At 43.6% G+C, this 15,890-nt stretch overlaps 1 protein-coding gene across 4 annotated transcripts in view; it reads left to right on the forward strand.

Moving 5' to 3' along the window:
* OSBPL11 (oxysterol binding protein like 11) overlaps positions 1 to 15,890 on the forward strand; it is a 58,454-nt gene that overhangs the window by 12,918 nt on the left and 29,646 nt on the right. The window contains exons 1-2 of one of the 4 annotated variants that reach the window (XM_064451161.1): positions 811 to 926; positions 7,401 to 7,495. The exons of 2 other annotated variants lie outside the window; for them this stretch is intronic. Coding sequence is in view for 1 of the 2 variants with exons in the window: in XM_064451158.1 (XP_064307228.1) it covers positions 793 to 926 (134 nt within the window). In the remaining variant the exon portion in view is untranslated. Of the gene's footprint in view, positions 1 to 537; positions 927 to 7,400; positions 7,496 to 15,890 lie in introns of those variants that run through there. One more of the 4 variants, XM_064451158.1, reaches the window with a different exon arrangement.

Genomic DNA, 15,890 nt, shown 5'->3' on the forward strand with positions numbered 1-15,890 from the left:
AAGTAACACAGCTGCAGTCAGCTGAGTTTTTGTTGTCCAAAAGCCATGCCTGGCCTGAAAGATAACACACAACCAAACCAATCTCCCCCAGTTAGCTGTGCTGTCATTCTGTGAAGGAAAAAAGCCCCTTTGGCTGTTGCCCATATGCAGTAATTGGAGGAAAAATAGGAGGAAAACCTCATTTCCACCCAAGGCCAGGATGTGCCATGGTTTTGCTCGGCAAATGAACAGCCAAATCTGGCCTTGTTTTGTGTGTCTGTGACAGCGCTCAGCAAGATCCCAGCCAAGGGGGATAATGTCCCTGCATATAACACAGCTTGGAACCCTCGCTCTTCTAATTCCTCTTATTTTCGGGGTGGGGGGGGGGGCGGGGGAGAATGCTTGTAGCCATGACTCTGAAATTATTGTAGAGGTCTGCTATTGCTTTAAGCGCGGTAGTAGCGCGACCGGCCTAGAGTGGGCACGGCTGCCCGCACTAAAGATGGCGGCGGCGCTGACCCGGAAGGGGCGGCCTGGCCGGGCCGCGGGGTGAGGGAGCGGGAGGGCGGGTTTCCCCAGCCCGCCGCGGCCGTGCCGGGAGCCGAGCCCAGCCCAACCCAGCCGAGCGGGGCGCGGGGGTACCGGCAGCCGCCGCGATCATCACGGCCCGCATGGGGCGGGCGCGGCCGGTCCCCGGCGCGGCCTGAGCGGGGCCGGCGGGCCGCTGGGGCGGGCTCCCTCTCTCCGTCCCTCCCCAACAGGCGGCCCGCCCTGGGTCAGGGGCGCCCCGGAGGGTGTGGGAGCCGCGGCGCCATGCAGTGCGCGGACCCCGCGGCGGCCATGAGGGGGCCGGAGGGCGAGGGCAAGCCGGAGCAGGCGCCGGCGGCGGCGGGACAGAGCGGCGGCAGGAGCAGCGGCGGCCGCGGCGGCAAGGGCTGGCAGTACAGGTGGGCGCGGCGGCGTGGCGCGAGGCGAGGGGCTGCGGGCCCGGCGTGGGGCGCTGGAAGCGCCCGCGGCCCCCCGAAGGGGCTGCCCGCGCCCTGTCCCCCCCGAGCGGGGGTCGTCGGCGCGGCTGCCCTGACTTTAGACGCCCTCGGAGGGGTGGGGTGCTAGGGGACCCCACCTCCGGCCCCGCGCTAAGCCCGGCCTAGGCTAAGCCCAGCCGCTCGCTCTCGGTGTAGTGCCCTTCCGGCGTGACGGGCGGCTCCGGTTGCCCCGTGCCTATGTGTGGGCACAAAGCCCCACGCCCGGGCTGCAGATGCTGCCAGGGGTTGTGCCTTTGCTCCTTCCTTTTAGATCTTATTTCTGCCTCGCGGAATGTGGAGACTGGTTTAAAGTTGGTGAAAGGCGCGCCGTCGCTTTCCAGCCTTTCCAAAAAACTTAACTTCGTGCCAAGTTTTAGCTCGGTGTGTCTTCTTTAAGAACTTAATGTCAGTCTTTTTTTTTTTTATTGATGCTTTCTATTTGTTGCTGATAGCGAAACTCTGAGTATGCACGGAGTTTCTGTCTCATCTGATTTGTTTTAAGAATGGCTGCACTTAGCATAAATCGGGGTAATTGCTCAGGTACAGCAAATACAGCAGAAGACAGCAGGGAAAGCAGGAGAAGCTGAGCACACAGCGTTAGTTTGAAGCGGATTCAAACTAAAATATTTCCTTTGAATGACACACCCATGCATTCAAGGGGTTTGGGAGTTTTCATGTACTTTTTTCCAATGTGCTTTCTGGTTGAAGGAGTTTCCACTCACACCCACTTGATAGCGGGCTCTCTAAGGCATTGCTTTGAGAGATTTCCGAATCTCTGTTTTTAGGTCTCTCATCCTTGACTGGAGTTCTGCCATGTTGCTGTTGAAAATACTGCTGTTATGTTAAGTTTGAACACTTCTCTCCTTCAAATGCAGACTCTGCAAAGCCGTCAGCTGCCAGCCCAGATGGACTGGCTTTCTGTTTCTTGTGTGTGGAGACAGCAAAACCGGAGCGTGGTACATCTGTGTGCGCTGTGCGGGATGTAGGGCCATCAGGTGGCTTAGGCGAAGGAGCGCCCATGCAGTGCAGGCACCGAGTGCCTGGTGGTTCTAATAGTGAGTGAACAGCTCGGTCACCGCGGAGAATCTGGGTCATGAGTAATTCACCTTTCTGGTGAATACTGCCAGAAAGAAAAGTGGTGATTTCAGGGCCAATATTTCAGGCAGTTAAACAGGAAAGCTTCTTGTCCGGTTCAGCTATTGGTTGTCTTATCCGTTGTTTCCAGTAGCTTCTACTTTTTTTTAAAACTCTGGATTCAAGTATAACTGTTAATTTTCTTGTGAAAATTGCTGTTACTGTGACCAACCACTTACTGTCCATGTGCTTCACATGTGAAACACAGGAGTTAGTTTTTGCAATCAAAATGGAAGTATTTTATATTTTTAGGTGGAACCAGAGGCAGTGGAAGGGATGAGAAAGCTGACTTGCTTGGAGCCCTTTTTGCTATAGTATGGTTGAGATGGTGGTCACAGGGTCAGTGCTATGCAGTGAAATTCCATTTCTCAAAACTGTACACTCAAGTGTTTTGTTTCCTCTTTCAGTGCTGTGGCTTGTAGGGCAAAAGTTGAACTGACTTTCTGAGCAATAGCTGGCTTGGTGGCTTGACAGCTGTAAGTCCACATTATTCCTTGCAGCTGGTCACTATCCAATTGAATTTGCTCTAACACTCTAGTGCAAATTATTATTACTTTTTTTTTCTTTTCTAGATCATTGGGACAAGTTTAATGTATTAATTGTATTATTGTGGACACCTGAGGTACCTCATTGTTAATCTCTGCTCTGTTGGGAATCAGTTATTTACCCCTACATTTGTCTGTGTGTCTAATTACCCACAAAATATCACCTTTCCCCCCTTCCTCCCTGGGAAGTTTTCCTGGATGGGATCCTGTAGCTTAGTTTTCACTTTGCAGATTATGCCTATTCTAAAATGTATTTGACGGAAGACCCCTCCAGTAATAAATCAGTGTCTAAAATATGGGGTTTAGAAACAGATTTCTTGGGAGCTTCTGGTGGTAGTTTGATCTTTAACTTTTATAGCACGGAGTGTGAGCAACATGTGGTCATGCAGCTTGGCAGGAGTAGGATCCTGAAGTACTCGCTCAGCATAGGCTGCAGCTGGTGCAGATAGCTCTGTTTGGTGAAGCACCTTGTCAAAACAGCTGTAGCATAGTTGTCAGACAAATTGGACAACAGGGACTTGATACTTTAATGCTCCAAGTGGGGAATTATGAGTATGGGGGGGGAAAACCCTCTCCAGCACTGCTGGAACCTGAATTAATGAAATCTCTCAGAGGTGGGAAGTCACACATCCTTGGGGTGAAGTGCCTGTCTAGAAAATAAAAAATGAACCGGAAAGTCTAGCTTTAAATTTTTGTATGGGAATAATAGGGAGATTTAAAAATAGCCCTGATAGAGTTAGACCAAACATTTATCGTAGTGGAGAAGAGGAGGCAACCAGGCGCTGCCAGACACTGCAGATGATGTGGAGATACAGCTGAATCTCTCTGCAGAGTGTTTGCTTGAGGACTGTGTACAGTGAGTTTAGGCACCCAGGACAGAGTAGCTCCTCTGAGATTTGTAAGGGCTCAGTTTCTTTGGAGTACAGGAAGATACTTTTTTTTTTTTTACTTAATAGAGGTTAAGAGTTCTTGAGCAACTGCTCTTCTAGACATCTGACAGGAAATGATCTTATTTGCTTACAAATGTAGGATCAGGGTCAGTGTGTGTCTGAGAGCAACCAACCCTTGGCTGCATTTTGCTGATAAGGGTCAGGAATAGCGTGAATGTTAACTTGCAATTAAGTAGGTGAAGAGATCCTGAGAGGCCGTGCTGCACACTAAACTCTTTATCCCTATTTTCATTCAGAGAAACAGATACTGTGAGATAAGACTTCTGAATAGCTTCAAATTATTACAAGATTACTTGATAAAGTAATTTAAGATTATGACATGTCCTAAACAGCTGCTTTATTTTAGCAATAACCAAGCTAGGAGGTAAGTGTAGCGTTGCCTGTATAAAGAATTATTTGAATTCAGCAATTCTGCTTTTACTCTTGACCATCTCCGTTTGGCTTTTGCCTTGCTCTAGGTTAAATGAATAGCGTAGTTTCAAAGCAGTGAGAGAGGAGACAGCTTTAGTAGGTACTTCTGTGACATGTGAATCATAGTCATTCAAATAATGTAAAAATTTCACAACTAGAAAACAGAATCTCTGTCTATAAGCTAAATAGAGGTCAGAATGTGTGCCAGAGAAGCGTAACAAGTCCTTTCAGCCTGGCTTTAGGGGCTTTCAGCTGATTTTGAGAGGAGTGACTTGCAATTACTGGTTCTCCTTTATCTACAAAATTAAAAGTTCAAAGCACTGTGGTTGACTACAGAAACAAGATTGTCTTTCCCAGTTGGAGGCATGCTAATGTGCCACCCTTTTAAGGTTTTCTTAGCGGTTCTGCTCTCAAATACATAAATCAATTCAGCTGCTATTAAAAGGATTCCCAGCATTTCTTCCCTTGCCGGTAAAAATAATGTAAAATGTTCATGAATTTCCCAAATGATTGCTGATTTTTAAGCTTTCAAGTTATATTTCAAAACCTATTTGCTTTTCAGTTCTGCATGTATTTTTGTAGATAGCTGCCTTTGTTCTTTATTTCTGAAATGGTTTTAGCATCTGCTCACTATGGATTTAGCCAAATATATTTATAAAATGCTACAGATTACGTGTCTCTTACTCCTTTTTTTGAGGAAGCAAGTTAACTTTAGTTACCTGTTCCTGAAAGTTTACTGAAGGGCTGCAGGGTTATTCACAGCTGTGAGTTAGTATAGAAAAACATTTGGATGAAAGTGGTTTCTAAGGAAAGGAGTCAAGTTGCTAGACTAATATTACTTTCTTAAAAATTTTTTTTTCTAGGGTGACAATGGCAGGTGAGAGGGTTCCTCATGCTTGTCAGGCTTCTACTTGTCATTAGGTTATCAACTTATGGCAGATTCTCTTTCAGAATTACTCTGTGTGGCTTTGGGCTGGAGTAAGAGAGGCTGAGGGTAAGCAAACAGAGAGAGGGTTTTGGCAAGAAGAGTAACATTGTAAATTTTTTTGGTATCAAATGCAAAAGGATAACAAATTTAAAGCAAGTTGAATGGTTGACAGCCTTCTTTTAAGGGCCTTGTTTATTTTGCAGTTGACACTGTGCAATCACTTTCCATAAATACTAAAGAAAAGAAGTAAACAATTACTGACCTTAATTCAGTCTTCTGTGTCTGAGCAGTTCAGGATGTGATAACAGAAGAACTGGTAGCTGAAACACATGAATATATATTAATTCTGCATTTTGAGATGATCATGAACTCTTCTTCATAAAGTGATCCCATAGGAAATGTGTATTAAAGTAAATTCTTGTTTCTGAGTTTGATCCCAGGTAACTTGGAGGGTGACTGACAATTCTTTGTATTTCAAACACTTAGAAGCAAAATGTGTAAGACTGAGCTAGGCTGAGGAAGTGTTTGTGATTTTTATTGATGCTATCTTGCAAAAGGATCTAATTAGTAGTAAAAAGCGAAATGTCTTGAAACTGATACAGTCGACTTGAATGGGTGTTGATTTAAGTCTTAGTTGCAAGAAAACATAGTTTTTCTAGTTTCTATGCATTTCTAGTCACATTCCAAGAATGTTTGATCTCGGGAGAACGAATTTCGTCTATTTGGCCTTTAAAGCTGAAGCTAGCTTGCTAGAAACAGATATAGGAGGCAATGGCAGCACAGTGTTCAACAGCGCTTCATGTTGCAAAGCTGGTCCTCCTTTCTTCCCTCTGAACTTAATGTTTCTTGTTGTAGTATTAACGTAAGCATTGAATTCTTGCTTCGGCTGCAATAGAGTGTGTTAGCTGACCTAATTAACTCTGGACTCGTGAGAGCAGGCCATAATTTAAGTTAAAAGTCCCTATCGCTTGATAAACAGAAGAAAAGAAACCTCCCAAACCTTCACATAAACGTTAGTGTCCTCCTAGGACAGTTCTTTCTAATGCTGGTACTCCTAGTACTTCCTTTTTCTTACCCATCTCCCTTGCTCTGAGTTTTCTTTCTGCACTGCTTAAAATGAAATTCTTTGGAATCCTACTTGGAATTTTTGTATATTTGCTGTAATCGATAACTGTAATCTCTTTCCTTGTGCACAACCGCACAGGGAGAGAGGCTGTGTTACCTGGGAGGTCTGGCAAGGGCTGCTCCTGCTTTGGCTTTCTCCTGCTCTTACAGCTCACTCTACTTCCTTGGTTTCCTGCTGTCATAAGAACCTGCCAGCATTGTGACATCGAGGCGCCAGCCACCAATGGGGATGTGGGGTTTCTGCTGCCCCTGCCGTTACTCTTCTGCTGGCAGCTTTTGGATTGGCTGGCAGCTCTGATGTCAAGCTTGTGTCAAAGTGAGCCCTGATGTTCCTTGCTTCTGTTTCTGGTGGTCTGTGGAGATACCTCACCACTGCATGGCCTTCAGGAAGCCCTAGCTGCTCACTTTCTGAGTTGTTGCTGGCCTCTTGAGGTGTGATGAAGTGGGTACTGAAAAGAAGAATTTCCCAAGTGGTTGCTGTGAAATTCAGAATTTATTTTTGCAATTTTGTGTGTTGTATTCCTTGCTATTACTAAAAATCAGATTAGGATGGCTGTCACATTTTTTTATAAGCTGGAGGGAAATGGCTTGAAAAATGTGAATTTCTTCATCCTCATTTAAGTCTTTGCTTAAAGAGTATACCATATTCATAACGCTAATTTAGAGATGCTGCAGTTCACATGATTTGCTCATTCACACCACAAACAGCTAACTGAGCTGGTTATATCCACCTCAGGATCCATTCTGTGTTATTAAAATGTTACGGTCATCTTTTATCAAGCTGATGTTACCAGTTGCTGAAGCCCCAAGCACTTCTCAAAAGGCAGGTGAGCCATTCATGTTCGCACGTGTATTTGTGACCTGGAAGAAGGGGGTCAGAACAGATGGAAGCTCAGATGCGCTGTAAATTATGAGAAGTAAAGCTCTGAGCTCTGTCTTCTCAGAGCATTCCTGTGTCAAACGGGCAGGTTATACAACTCGCTGGGGCAAGGCTGACAAATGTGGGAGGTGGTTCTGGTATCACAGGATACTTGTGTTAATACTGGGATATTCATTTTGAGTTCAAATTAAGCTAAACTGAAGAAGCCCAAACTTTTGAACAGCTTCTAAATATCAAATAATTTGTGCTTTCTATGGAACAGATTTCTGCAGGAGCTAATGGCTGTTACAAATGTCTATCCTTCACTAAGTGCAAAGGGTATTTTTCAGCTTCACCTTCTCTAATGTAATTATGTAGCAGCAAGTTAATTACAGTTGCATACAACATTAACGTCCTGCTCTACCACACACGTTCTCTCCCCAGAGAGAAGATGAAAAACAAACTGCATGTGGCTGTCCTAATCACACTGCTTAATGCAGAAGCAGAAAGTGCCAGCTGCTGCTGTTAAGTTATCCTAGGTAGGTTCTTTTGCTGTACTCATCCTACCATGAACGCTAAGGCACGTGTGCAAGGACCCCTGTTTACTTAAGGACATTGCCTTGACATGCACTCTGATCACCTGTCAGTGCTGATGAATTCTTCTTGTAGGGGATCACTGCCTGCTGGTAGTGCTGCTGGACAACTTTCTTTTTAGGGTGCTTGCAAAGCTTGCACCGTTTCAGGTTTTCTGTACCGTGTGTCTAATGCTGAAATAGGAGGGGAGGGCAGGCTGAAGCGGGGTAGGAGAAATGCTGTTTCTTTGTATGTGTTAACCTGACAGTCTGATATTTGATAACCTGCTTTGAGGCAGGAATGTCAGTGTCGGGGGAAGGCTTTTTGCTATGGGTATGCATTTTTTCTTTTTCCCTTCAGGTGTAAATTCCTGAGTTTTCAATGAGGCTGGAAGTCTTGAAAAACTCTGATTAATGTTTAGGCATTGATAAATCAGTTTCCTGAGAGCCCAGTTTACACTGGGAAGTTGGCTTTATTTGTTGCAGTGGAGGTGTGCCAGAAAGCATGAGATCTGCTGGGCAGAACTGCAGGATGCTATATTAAGGAGCTGGTTTTTGACCCTAGCTCTGACTTCCTCTGTGCTAATAGTCATATTGTTTAAACTGGTTTTCCCCTGTAATCACTAACTGTGTGTTCCTCTTTTTCTCGGAGGCCTAGTTTGGAACAGTTGGATCTGATCTTGCAAAACTTTTGCAGGGTCACAGCTGCAGCAGAAGTCAGCAGAAGCTGTGATTTGAATGTATGAATGAAATAAAAATTTTATTTTATAATAAAATTATATAATAAAATTGTATGATTATAGCATTATATAATAAATAAAAGTTGGAGAGGCTGAAAACTGGAAAGTCATTGTACCTTAGTTCCCTATATGTAAAATGAGATGAAATGCCCTCATCCTTTTATTGTTCAGTACATGACTCCTTCATAAATGTTGATGACAAGCACAAGAGGAAAAAAAAGCATAAGGAACTCTTTATTAGTGCCAAATAAATAACACCTGATGCTCATTGCACAATGAAAAGGAGAAGTTTTGAATAATTCCTTGTCTGGGAATCGTTGTCCACTTAAAGGATTGACCAAGAAAGTAGTCCTGCTCTTTTTAAGTATTGCCATAATCGTAGGTGGTTAAGTTAACACGTGTGCTTTCTTAATGAGAGTTTAAACCTTCTGAGTACCTTATGCCTCAATTTTAATGTAGAAATATTTTTTTTTTAGTTTCTCTATAGCCAAGAATTATAGAATAATTTGGGTTGGGAGGGACCTCTAGGAAATCTCTAGTCTGGCTTCCTGCTAAAAGCAGGGTCAGCTTCAAGGTTAGAAGAGTAGATGTTGTTCAGGGCCACTGGTGGAGTTTTGGGTGGCTCCAGGGATGGAGATGCCACAGCCTCTGTGGGCTCCTGGCCCAGGGTTTCCCCCTCTCATCGTGAAGACTTTTTCCTTGTGTCAAACGAAGGAATTTTTTTTTTTTAATTTTTTGCTGCAACTTGAGACCATTGCCGCTTGTCCTTCTGCTGTACATCTCTGAAAAGAGTCTGTCTCCATCATCTCCATGTGTAGGGGAGACAGCAGTGAGATCCCCATTAAACCTTCCCTGCTTCTGAGGGAGGCTGAACAGGCCCAGGTCCCTCAGCCTTTTCTTGTCTGGCACAATGTTCCTAGCTTGCACTGACCCATGGGTTAGTCCATCCCAGGTGCAAGGCTTGGCACGACATTTGCCAAAGTTCAGTTGGTCTTGTTCAGCTTGTTCCTCTGGCCAGTCGGGATCCCCTGGAAAGGCAACCCACCCTACTGCATCCTGACTGCTCCCCTAAGTTTGGTCTTACTTGAGAGGTTGCAGAGAGTATGCGCTAGTCCATTGGCCAGCTCAGAGGTATTTAGCCATATTGGCCCCTGAAGTACACCACTTCTGTTTGCTAGTTAGACTTCAGACTATTGGCTGTCGCTTCTTGAGTCTGGTGGTCCATGTGGGCTTTTTTTGCCTGTGTTGTACTCCAGGCTTATGGTCTTTCTGAACACTTAGATAACATAGTCAACTAAGTGTGTTCTTGCCTGCTTGGAAGGTGGTAATAATTGTTATCCTCTAATTAATCTGAAATGTCTCAAAAATGCTTCAAAAATAATTAAAAAGGCAAGAAGCTTGTCTGGAGTAACTGATCAGTGTATTTACCTTCCATTTAATAGCCGGTGTTTTATTGTTGCGAAGTCACATTTTGCAGCGATGCCAGGATGGCCATGTGTGTCAGTATAATCTTTTCGAAGTCATAATCACAAATACATCTTAAAACTGGAAGGGCATACCTTTATATTTTTCATAGGATAAAAGCTGCTAGACTAGAAGCAGAACAAAATGCCTAGGGACAGAATGTGTAGTAAGCTAAACCATGTTGGGCTGTGTTTAGAGTAACTAAGCGACGTGGAGGTTTGCTGCAGCAGTTTCTGTGAATAGTGCTTACCAAGGTCCACAGCTCTCTGAGGTGTTGTACGTAGCAGATAGTCCAAAACTGCAAAGATGCTTGTCCATCAGTGTGTTTGCTTTGCTTATGTTACACCAGTGCGTTTGGCTGAGCAGAGTAGCTTTAACTTGATGGCTTGAGCTTTCTGAAACTAGACTTCCAAGGGAAAGTTTTGGTAACAATATGTGAAACTGTGTTATGGTCTGCTAATGTAAACTGGTAACATAAATGGTAGTAAAGCTGCAGGCGCCAATCATTGCCCAGAGGTATCAAGTGGAGAGTTCAGACCTTGTGAGGTGCCTGTTTTCATGTACTCCAGCTCTAAAATGTTGTTGGCTTAATCTATAGTTATTTTTCTGGTGATAGCGGGAGTAGTAGTTATCATTGCAGAAAAATCTGCAGGGCTGGCTACTGACTCCTGGGTCCAGCTTCAGTTGTGTTACGCTGACACAAATCCACAAATAAATTGTACGTGAGTGGAGTTCTTGCTGACCTGAGGTGTTCATGTATGTGCAAGAGAAACCGCTTAGCTAAACTCGCTGTGGTTTTCTTCCAGGCAGATGTATTTTGAGAGCTAAAGAGATCTCTAAATGATAAAGTAGTTAAATAATCAGCTTTACAGTGGTCCAGTGAGAGCAGCCTTTTGCAACTTATTAAACAAATATTATCTCTTTCCTTTTTTCTGTTGCTACCCTGTGAAAGCATTATGGTACAGTATCATTTGTGTGTAATTGCACATTAATGCACAAAGAGGACAAACAAATGCAAGTTTAATTAGGATGGTTTTAAAAAAACTTATAAGCTTGGTGTATCATTCCCCTTAAAAATTAATAGTGATAGAAACTTCAGGTGCAAATGCAACTGCTGTGTTGATAGCAGGGGGCTGGGGAGGCTGGGTGGTGGGAGAGCCCCTTGCCCCTGGGATAGGAAGCCTGGGCTGTGTCATGCCGGGCTCACAGACATCTGACAGCTTGCTTCAGCTCTGCTGCCACCCTTCCTTCATGGCAAGCCTGTGCTTCTTTTTCTAGTGCATGTCTGTGCTCTCAAGGGTTTACAGGAGTATGTATTAAGAGAAGTTTTTATATCTAATGAGGATGTGTGTGTTGCCAGCATGCTTGCGGCCAAGTGGTATTCTGAAGCATCCCCAGGGTCTACTGCCAAAGTTCTTGCATATTGTTGGATCTTTTTCCTTGCACTTGTTGGTTTCTAAACTTAAAACTGAATAGTCAAACACACGAGCTGAAGACCAGGAGCTTTGCTGCCACTTTACAGTTGACTTTAGGGCACTGCTGGTGAATTGCACAGCAAGGTTAGCTTTTTCTTTCTTCCAACAGCTGTTTGGAAAAGCAGAGCTAATTTCTTGATAAAGATACCTGGTAAGCAACAAGGAGGCTTCTGCCTTACCTTGCTGGTGTACTGGGGAGCCCACACTTGCACCAACAAGCCGTGGGACTGGAGTGTGCTTAATGTGGTGGTGGTTTCTTGGGAGACAGTGATCTTGAGTTGCAGAAGATATGCCCAAAGTTTCCGTTGCTTACATAGGGTTTTTTCTTTGTGTTGTCCTCCGCTTTTCCCCTCCATGTAACAAAAAGGGGAATCAGTATGTTGTAGATAAGCACTTAGCTTGCTTTTTCATCACTGACCGCAGCCATTACAGACAGCAAGCCCATGGGCAGACAGAGATGAACAAGTTCAGTGAAAATGGCTATTGTTTTTTTTTTCTTTCAAACTATGTAGTCAAAACCGCTCATTGGTTTGTACTGTTACAATCCTGATTTCTTTCCTTTTCTTTATGCTTTGCTAGCTTTTAATCTGAAGACACTCATTCACCAGGTTTTTGCATCTTGCTGTGAGCTCAGTAAAAAAGTGCCTCTTCCCTTGGCTAGGGCCTGAAGGCACTGTCATAACGGTGGTGGTGGCACCTATGGAGGCTGGATCCCCCTTCAGGAGCCCTCCCCGACATCTGCCTGGGCTCCGGGCTCCTCGTCATTCTTCCTGCTGGAAGCAAGTCCATGCATACTCAGCTACTGCTTGAAGCCAGGCCTTACACAAGTCTGTGGGGAAGCCTCTGGCCACTGTGTTTGCTCTTCGAACAGCTGTCAAGTCTTCAGAGACCTGGCTGCTCAAAGCATCCCACACAGTGCTGTCTGGGTCCCAGCAAAACTAAAATCATCAGAAGGGCTGTCTTGGAGGCTTTCTGTAATCGATTTCCAGATGGGTGTAATTTTGTGTCACTGTTAGTGGTGATTTGTTTGTGTGGGGCTTTTGGGGAGAGCTGCACTGTGAGGGATATGAAAAAAGGGTGCATCAGTGTTCCTTCTTGGAGAAAATGTTGGCCCAGCGCTTGTCAGGTGTGAACCTGGGTGTCTTGGCTGAAGCTCCTGAAAGACGTCATTCTGGGACTGCTGTTCTTCAGCATCTGCATTCAAGACTCGGGTGCTGCACGTAAACAGGATACAGGGGGAATTTGGCCTATGTTATTCCTCCCCCAGGACAGGAGACCCGTCTGCAAAGCACTGACAGCTGCTGCAACTGAAGAGGCATACTAGAAAAGGACAAATAAAACTAGAAAAGGATAAATAAACTAGCAATAATCCTTTGTGAATATTTTATTCCTATTGTATTTTAGTAGCACTTAGATATGTAGAAATCTGGCTTGTGGTAAACATCTTTGAAGTTGGGGAGGGATAGTCTTCTGGAAAGAATACGAACTACTTTGTAAATTTTCAAAGACTCCAGTCATTTGCTTACAGGTACAGTTTCAGTCCATCTCACAATAGTTGTAAACTAAAGTGTGATAAATGGGCAGCCAAATCAGCGGTGTTCAGCCTTCGGAAACAAAAAAAAATTTTTTTTGGGGGTGGTCAATGTGCTGGGCTGGAGTTCAGATGTTGTACTACAAGTTCCTGCCTAATTTTTTTTCCTGAATTGTGATTTGTATGGTATCCTCACTTAAAGTAGTCCGGCAAAAGTTAAAATGAATTTTTTTTTACATCTTTAAGGCTGAGATGGGTCTGTTGCAACACTTAAACACTTTTTTTGTCCGTTTTTGTGACAGAAGGACGCATGAATTTCTACAGAAATATGGACTTTAGGGGTTGTGCACTCATTGTTGCTGAGCTATTGCTGTTCCTGTGACAATCTGAGACTGGTGTGAGCATTTTGAATAACAGCAGCATTATCACAGCTGTGAAAAGATACACGTACCTATGGGTACAAGCACGTAGGCAGCAGCATGAATGCAAAGAAATTCTTAAAGTCAGGAAGGATCCCAGAGCAGCCAGGCCTCACTGTCAATGTTGAGATAAATTGGTTAGTGCTTTGTGTCAAATTAACTCCTGAAATCTGTTTTCTAGAAGTCAGAAACCCCAGAAGTGTGGAATTGTGGAGGCTTCTGAAGTACACAGGTGACTTTGAAACAGGTTTTACTGTTGTTTCATTAGAAACAACGCTGGTAAGGGCTTCAAGGAAGGTCTTACTCATATTTTGTGGACTGTGGCTATCCGTGAGCAGAGCCAGTGCCTGAACCTCAACCTCTTGTTCTCAAAGTCTACCCTCTTAAAAGCTTTCTGTAGCGCTCTGAGGAGCTTTGCTGTTAATTCTGTACTAATGAAATATTACCGGGGTTTTGTGGGTTTTTTTACAATGTTAACTGCCTTATAACACTGCTTTAGCAACAACAGATATTTTAGTTTAACTCTTGCTGTGGAGGCACTAATCTTAGAGTCACTGAAGAAATGCTTCTGGTATAATTCTGTGCCCTTGTTATTCATAAATAATACTGAGAATGTTTTTCTGTATTCATAGGAAAGTACTAGTGCTTACCCAGAAGATGATTAGGAGGTTAACTGTAGTTCTGTAATGGGTTTGTGTACAGTTATAGGATCTACCTTTTGTGAACTGCAATTTGCAGACTGAATTTAAATCTTTTTTTACTATATAAAATTGTTACTTATTTAAAGACTAGCTGTAGTTCAAATGCTGAAAATTTCCTGGCCCACGCAGTGTGGGAATTTGTGCTGGGATAATGTGATTAGTGCCTGTAAGGTCTCTGCTTTTACTCTTTTATTTGTTTATTTGTTTGCCTCTAGGCACTTATACTGTCAAGGAAAATGTTTTAAATATCAACGAAGTTTTTCATACCCTTCAGGCAGGCTAATCTGTTACTTGTGTTGGGTGCTAAAAGTTTGCCCAGCCTTTGGCAGGGTGAAAACAAAATATAGTCTTTTGGGTTTGTGCAGTTCAGTTGTAGATACATGAACACAATTAAGAAGGAAAATTATTTAATCAGTGTTGTCCAAGAGGTGGCTCATTTAGCAGGGACCTCTGTTCATGCTCCATCTTTTTGGACTTTGGCTCTTCTAACATTCTCCAGTCTCGCAAAAAGAAAGCCACAGCTCAGTCTCTCATCCCTGGCAGTCGGCATGTTATATTCCTCCTCTGCTGCAGAGGTTAGTCTGTAAGGAATCGCCCCTGCTGCAGCGGACTGCCCTGTGTCTTGGGATCCACACTAGCCACTCTGCTGCTCGTTGGGCTCCTCTATACTGAGGTTTGGCCGTCGGTACTTAGTACATTTCTATGATTTTGGGCAGGCAGATGAGGTCTTTTTGCTTGTGAATGGGGCATACTGGCTAAACGTACTTCTGAGCTTGTACATTGAGTTACAGCTCTTTTGCATGAGGTAGGAGGTTTGAGGACCCTCTGCGTGCAAAGTTAGGGATTCTGAAACACAGCTGGTCAGCATGTTTAACATCACATGCTTGCGCTCATGGTCATTTGCTGTGACACGCTCCTTCGAGATTGGCAGTGGCCACATGCTGGAGGTGACTGGCTTACTTGTCCTCAGTCACTTTCACAGACTTCTCTAGGGGCCTGTTTTCAATGTTTTTCAATTAAACCATCAGCTTTTGGGACTGCTGAGGCTAGAGATATGAATTACTGAAGAGGAGACATTTGGAGAAGTTTGGGTCTAGTCAAAAATGAAAATCCAAGTTGGGAGAACATGCAGATGAAAGCAAAATGTAGTCAAGTGCTCATTTGATGTGGAAGTACATCACTGAAAGGACTGTGTTCCCTTCTATGGTAATATTTTCCTTTTTCTAAAGACTGACAAAATCAGTTATCTCATCTGTCGCACTCAAAAAAAAGACCCCAAAAAACCAAAAAAACCCAAAGTAAAATTATTTTAATCAGACTATTTAATTTACCCTTGTCAGCTGAATAGACTTCCAAGGCCATACATATAGTCCTGTTGAATTCGTTGCAGTCTGAAGTTACTTTTCTGACTTGTCTTGGGTTCTGTTAAACACACCTGTGATTTAGGCATGTTAGTTAATGGGAGAGTACAGCAGCCCTAGCCCAAGTGTGCAGGGCTCTGTACAGCGTCTAACTGGAAAGCAAGGGTGAAGCTTGCATTCACTAAAACTGAAAAGCAATTAGCTTTGAATAGGGACAAATTTCAGGCAATTAAAACTCAAGCTCATACATTTTTATTACTCTGCAATCTCATAATTTTCAGCTAAATTAAGACTTCCAGCAAGTCTGAAGTGTGCTTCCCTTGTATGCCAATAATAACAAATGAGAGGCGTCTGCAGAGGATGAGTTTGGTTATGCCTTCTTTAGCATTTTTATACATTTAAAATATATGATAGCCTGAATACCTTCTGCTCTCCTTGGTTTATTTTTATCTGTAGTACCATTTAACGAGCTATTAGAAATTAAATTCCTAGATAGTTCTGCTGGCTGCTCTCCATTGCAGGATATTACTGCACTACTGATTGCTGCAGTAATAGCTAGAATACACATCTTAAATGTAACATTAAATATCAGCAACTTGGTTTTCCTTCAAAAACATACATTCTTGCATCTCTTCTTTGAATAGTATTATTGAATGACAGTGATATGGCAT

The sequence above is a fragment of the Phalacrocorax carbo genome, chromosome 5, assembly GCF_963921805.1.
Source record: "Phalacrocorax carbo chromosome 5, bPhaCar2.1, whole genome shotgun sequence".
NCBI classification, from domain to species: domain Eukaryota; kingdom Metazoa; phylum Chordata; class Aves; order Suliformes; family Phalacrocoracidae; genus Phalacrocorax; species Phalacrocorax carbo.